Source organism: Trypanosoma cruzi, genomic scaffold, assembly GCF_000209065.1.
Source record: "Trypanosoma cruzi strain CL Brener 1047053516705 genomic scaffold, whole genome shotgun sequence".
NCBI classification, from domain to species: domain Eukaryota; phylum Euglenozoa; class Kinetoplastea; order Trypanosomatida; family Trypanosomatidae; genus Trypanosoma; species Trypanosoma cruzi.
The window spans coordinates 242,607-248,952 of record NW_001849523.1 but is presented as its reverse complement, the minus strand read 5'-3'; the positions used below and the strand labels follow the sequence as shown (position 1 = coordinate 248,952).

The following is a 6,346-nucleotide window of genomic DNA, read 5'->3' as shown; positions in this document are numbered from 1 at the left end:
TGCCAAATCCATGAGCTGATCGGTGGGATCCCGAGCTATCTCCAGCGCGCGCCTGCACGATACCAAACCGTCAAGGGCAACTTGAACATGAGCGTCCATTTAGTGCAAATAATAACTGTATGCGCATCGGGGGTCGACGAGGAGGACACCGGAGACGCCCTCGTTCCATATACGCGGGACCCAAGTGGTGACGTCGAACGCAAGAAAATGCAGTAACTGATTCTCTGGACCGGAGTCATCTTCCAAGGGGGAAGCGCGGGAGGGCAAAGGCATCGAGTGAGGGAGGTGTGGCCTCCCCACATTGCCCTGAGACGTTTGGGTGTTGACCCGCCGTCTCTCTCCCGTGAGAGTGCGTTGGGGAAACGTGGATGCTGGCACGCCCCCAGCCATCAAACGATGCGGTTGGTGTGGCCGTGTGCTGACGCCATCGTCGCGCATGCATGCGTGGGGGCTCATCTGGCGGCCCTCTCCGAGAGGTGGGCGCTTCTCGTTGGCACGGCGTCTCCGCGTCCCGCAAGAGGACCGCCGGCCACCGCAATGTGACATTCGCGCGCCGACAAGTAATTATGCGCCTCTTCCACCTGCGAGTAAAGCTGCGCACGCCGATTCCGAGCGTCGGCGACGGCGCTGGCGTGGTCGGTGTTCAGTCTCCGCTCTTCCAGCAATGGTCAGCCCTTGCTGGACCCACAACCCCCGGGCAGCCCGCACACGATGGGCAGGAGCAACTGAGCCTCGAAATTTGACAATTGAGGCGTCCGGAGACTCGCAATACGTCCCGCAATACATCGTATTCTCCCAGTGCTTGGCGATGGTTCCTGAAACCAAGCGTAGGCCTGTCATTGTCGCAGCGACGGTTACCACCGCATCCAACGGCCCGTGCTCATCGATAAAAGTGAGCTGCACCCGGACATCGCCGTACTGGCGTACCAAGTCCAACAGGCGGGCTCCAATGTCGCTCCACTCCGTCGCCGTGTAAAAGAAACCACTGTCATTTCCTTCAGCCAGCTTGCAGGGATACCGTGTGGTTGTAAGAAAAATAATTATAAAGCGTCCAGGCGTCATTGGCTCCCTGATTCCTCCCATCGCGGTCAGTCAAAAGTCCATAAAATAGGGACGAACAGTCGTACAGAAATATATCTCCGTTTCATCAGGACGCATATACATTGGGGACGCCAGCTTGCCCGCGAACATTCTCTTCACAAGCTTCTAATAAAACAAAGACATATTTCCGTACTATTCCCTCCTACCGCTTCGAGTTCCTTTGTTAGACAGCGATGGAGGGAATCAAGGAACCGATAACGTCAGTACGGTTTTCTAGTTCTTTTGTTGTCCCACCCACCCGCTTCGATTCCCACCCTTGCAGCGGGGTTTTTGTGGCTGGAAGAGCCCAAAGTCCGCCACTTCGCAAGCTACAAATATATATGCATCCAGTCCGAATAGAGCGTTCATCATGTCGCGAGAGTGGGGCCACCAGAATGTACGAATAAATACATACGTGGAGCAAACAACGAGGATTTGGCAGACCCACTGCCTCTCCATTGACTCATTCTTCTCTCCCGTCGTATTCTATTTGTATGGAAAAGTTTGTTGGCCGGCCAGCAGCCCAGGCAAACATTCCTTCCCTTCCTCTTCCCGTTTGCGTGTGTGCCACAGGCACGGTTTGATTCCAGTGACATTGTCGCCTCCACGCAACCACATCCTTCTGTTGCCGCATTTACGGGGCAAGTGGGTTTGGGCATCCAGAGCACACACACACACACACGGCCGCAACAAGAGGGACGGGCGCATCCAAGTCCACGGCGCGGTCCTTCGCTTCTCTCCGCCGCGACGGAATAGCGCTGCGCCTCGCAGCAGGTCGTGGCGGGTGGCGTCCCACACTCACAAGTGAGGCACGGCGCACGCCATCCGCTCCCCTCCGAGTGCAGTCAGCAGGCCGGCGCCCAGTCACCCCAGTGCCATCGCAAAGGGGGAACACAAACAATCGTCGTCGCGGACCATCGGTGTTGCTAGCAGGAAAGAAAGAAGAAGAAATGGAGGCATGCCAGCAGCACAGCCGGCAGAGGGACATTCAACAGGACACGGAGACACAAAGTGACATGGGACACGGCACAGACGGAAAAAAAAGACTTTAGTGATTTACCAAAACAAAAAGAAATGAAAAAAGAAAGAAAAAGCAAAAAAGAAAAAACAATTGACTCGGCATATATGTCATTTCATGTGCCACGCAGCACAATGCAACCGTGCTTTTGGGTTTATACACACTGCCCGCACACACACAAAAATAAAAAGGAATTGTACTCTCCCACCAGCCCACACAACATCCCTCACATTCCATGCGGCATCCGGCCTGCTCCTCCACTCCTCCCTTCGTGCAGTCCGTGGGACGCACAGCAATGAGGCCGGCACCGCGTGTGGACAAAAAAAGCAAACAAAAGAGGGAGAAGCACGTCACGCATGACGGTTTGCAGCAAGCGACCGTTTTTTTTTGGGGAAAAACACACAAACAGGGGTGCTGATTATTTCAGCAGAGCACCAGCAATAAAAAACACCAAAAACAAAAAAAAACAGAAAAAATGAAAAAAAAAAAAACAAAAAACAGAAACGTAAAAAAGAAAAAAAGAAAAACAGAAAAACAAAAAACATAAAAAAGAGAAAGTATCATTGGCAAAACTCATTGAGTATTGCTGGGATGCCGCTCAGTTGTTGCTCCACAGAATTCTGCAATTTTTCTCTCCAAATTCACTCAACAGAGAGCCGCAGTGCCCCACAGCCCCAGAAGCATCAGCAACAGCACCCGAGACACACACCCATGCACGGTGCTCTCAGCAAATAGAGCCATGCCCGCCAACTCGCTGTAATGCCCGTTCTCAAGCAAAATGCCAGCGTCCGAGGGTGCTGTTGCGTTGGACTTCGATGAGATCTCGGTTTCCCCAGGCAGGGTGCTCGCATTGCCCGATGCGGTGTCGACTGTCTGTGGCACCTCCTCGCCGTTTTCAACGGGAAATTCGGTTCCTTCAGTCCGAGAGACGTCGTCGGTGTTCTCCGCGGATGTGGTTTCGGCGCCACTCTTTGAAGGAGTGAGGCTGCTGTCTGAGCTCATTGTTCTCTCGGAATTTCCGTCCCTCGCCTCGAGGCTGAAACTTTGCTCCGCGCCGGTGGTTCCGGTTCCAGTGGACCGCACGTCGTTGTTTTCAGAGAAAAGCTCAACGCTTTGTTGCACTTGGTGCTCACCGTCAGCTGGTGCAGCAACCGCGTCAATATCCGATGATACAGCCACTGAGGACGTTGTTCCGCCACTCTTCTCATTTGCTTCTCCCTCCTCCACTGTTTGTTCTGTATCATTACTTTCAGAGGATCCTTCAACATCATTGAACTCCGTTGATTCCGCTGACTGTAGGTCTTGTGTCTGCAAATCTGAACCTCGCTGCATCGATTCCTTTTCTCCAGTCGGCGTGAATTGCGGAGACTTTTCTCCTCCGGAAAGCTGGATATTTTCATCTGGAAGAGAAGCCCCTGCACTCTCCGCTGCGGTGGCAGGTTTAGGAACAGATGATCCCGCGACAACCGTGGAAGAGGGCGCTGCAGGCACCAGATCATGGACGCTTCCTTCCACTTGTTCATCAGTATCATCCCCAGTCAATTCATGGCTGGTGGCGCTTTCTTCACTCCTTGACTCGGGAGCAACCGAGTCGTCTGTGCTGGCCACCTGCCCTGTGGGCTGTTCCTCAACACCCAGTGATGGAATAGTGACTTTGCTGGCGTTGAGTTCATACAGATCACTTCCCAACAGTTCCTTGTTGTACAGCATGACGTTGGTCACAGTCACGTGGCCGCCCGTTGCACTTTGGTTCTTACTGTCCCCACCGATGTAGAAGTGTGAGATCCTGTGCTCTTCAAACAGACTCGTATTGTATTTCGTCTTCTGGATTTCCTCCTGATCCACAAAGACAGTCCATTCATCAAGAGTCATTTGCAGTACCACCTGATACGTCCTGTCTGGCTCCCAACCATCAAAATACTCCACATTACCCGGTATGGCCAGCCACTTCTTTTCATGGGTGTACGACAGACCAAAAAGGACCGTGCTGCTGGTGTCATTCATCCTCACACCAATCAAGGGAATGCTGCCTCTCTGCGGCACCTCGTGGATGGACACCGTCGCCACAAGAGTGAACTTGTTGTTGGCAAAGTAGTACGGCACAGTCTGCCCCATGTCGCCAACAGGCCACACCGCCCCTGCTTCAGACCCTTTGAACGTCCATCCATTGGGAACCATTCTCTTCCCATTCTTCACAGTTGCGTTCACGCAGAGGTACTCGTCCTTCCATGTGTTCTCAGAGATGTTAGCAGACAAGAAGCCAACAAGCCCATCAGTGGGCACAGTATCACTGCACATACCCTTTTTGCGCGCGTCAACAGTGGCGCTGGAAACGGAACGGCATGATTGCAAGGCGCCGTCCAAATCCTTCCATTTCTTCACCATGGATTTGATCCGCTCCAGCTGCTTCCCCAGGCTCACGGCGACAAGACTGTATGATCCGTCGCTCTTCTTTTTTTCGTACACTGAGATCAACTTTTCATTCCCACTCCTCATCAAAAGCGAGCTGGCGGCAGCGTCATCAGCCTCACGGGATATCGGCCCAACATCATACACACGCGCCTTGTCCGTCACCCAAAGATGGAGCCGACCTTTTCCACCTTCGTTGTCCTTCGCATACACCGGCGCGGTGATGAGCATCACCTCCTTTCCCTCAATGATTGCGGTGGTGGATCCACTCTGGACACCGTACCCCTTTCGATTGTGTGAGTTGCCCCACACGCGGTTAATTGGCTCACCCAACGTATTCCAATTGACTCCATCCAAGGTGGAACTGTAAACATCATAGTAGCCTCCAGCACAATGAGCCATCATGAAGAGTTCTTCGCCGTATTCGTCTTCTTTCCACTTCACCAGGGTTGGATCCCTGCAGCCCTTACCAGTCGCCGTGTATGAAAGCTCCCATTTTTTGTCTGACGGGTCAAAACTCATGGACAGTAAAATGCGTTCCTCATCACTGTTTTTGGCCTGCATGGGAAACACAATCGTGCCGTCACGCATCACAGCACCCGATCCTCCACCGCCAACTAACTCGGTCAAGGAACGAGAATCCCCTCTGCCGTGAGGCTTCACCACATGGGTCTCATTCCACACAATTTTCTTCCTTCCACCCTCATCAGTGAGAGTTCCCTTCACGAGTAAAAGGCCCCGCTCATTCGTACCCCCAACCTGCGGCTTTGCACGGCTGTAGTTTCCCAGGAGCACGTAAACACTGTCCCCAATTACAAGTGTCGTTGGTCGCGTTATGCCGTTTGTGGTGTTGATACCCCCAGACCCTTCCTTTAGAAGATCTGTGCCAAAGATACTCGCATTCGCCGTCAAGATCTCCGTTGGACCAGCATCAACATTTAAACCAAGGTACTTTGACGCAATCCCAGTAAAGCCGACTTCGCTGCAGTCGCCTCCATCCTTGCAATGGGCTTCAGCAATAGCAAATACATGACCCTGCACCTCAACGAGACTGGGACCACGAATCGAGCCGTACTTACCACCAGCGCCAGGAACATCCTTCCAGTTGTCAAGCTTTTCCCATCCAATCCCCCTCAACGCATCAACTGCTTTCTTTACATTACTCTCCCCGGCAGAAGCAGTTCCAGCGTTGCAGCACATCATCGTGACGAGGAGTAACAGCACCGTGGAATTAAACACACGCCGGGACACGTTGGGCCTCTGCTGCTCCCTCTCTCTTCCTCCCTTTCTCTTTCCGCCGGATCCGGTCACGCGGCGACGGTTGTGTGTGTGGGTTGCCATGACTGCAGCAACACGTGAGAGCATACAAATATGTGAGTGTGGGCGGTGTGTGTGCTGTTGGTCCTTTCAGAGCCCTCCAATTTCACAGTGGTGAGTAGCGCTTTTTTGCTTCCTTCCTAGCGTGTGTGTGTTCAAGAGGCGGAGAGGAGCACAGCGACAGCGGCAACACATCAGACACGTCAGTGGGGAGCAGAGGAGAGCACCCACGCGGAGAGCGGAGCACGAGACAATCCGGAAGAAACAGCAGGAAAAACCATCGCCCACAGAAACGAGCAGCAACACGCCTCACACCCAACAGGGAAAGAAAGACAGACAGAGAGTGAGAGAAATGGGTGGATGCCGTCAAGAGGCGCTCACGATCCACACGGCGCGTGAGCATGCGGCCACATCCCCGCAGCCGACACACAGCGCACCCCGAGCGAGCAACAACCCCACAAGCTACACGCGGAAGTGGTGCCTCATCCATCCATGACGCGGCACACAAAATTTCACTGCCAT

At 53.4% G+C, this 6,346-nt stretch overlaps 1 protein-coding gene across 1 annotated transcript, besides 6 other annotated features; it reads right to left on the bottom strand.

Annotated features, from left to right (window-relative positions):
* Positions 1–1,208: a mobile genetic element.
* Positions 1–6,346: a sequence feature (areas not merged during assembly with more than two copies in the genome that could not be assigned to a particular haplotype).
* Positions 1,061–1,208: a mobile genetic element.
* Positions 1,286–1,422: a mobile genetic element.
* Positions 2,142–2,191: a sequence feature (T-rich).
* Positions 2,551–2,655: a sequence feature (T-rich).
* Positions 2,744–5,872, bottom strand: Tc00.1047053508171.10 (trans-sialidase, putative; the record flags this gene model as incomplete). Its single annotated transcript, XM_799532.1, has 1 exon — positions 2,744–5,872. The coding sequence occupies one exon, from the start codon at positions 5,870–5,872 to the stop codon at positions 2,744–2,746; it is 3,129 nt and encodes a 1,042-aa protein (XP_804625.1).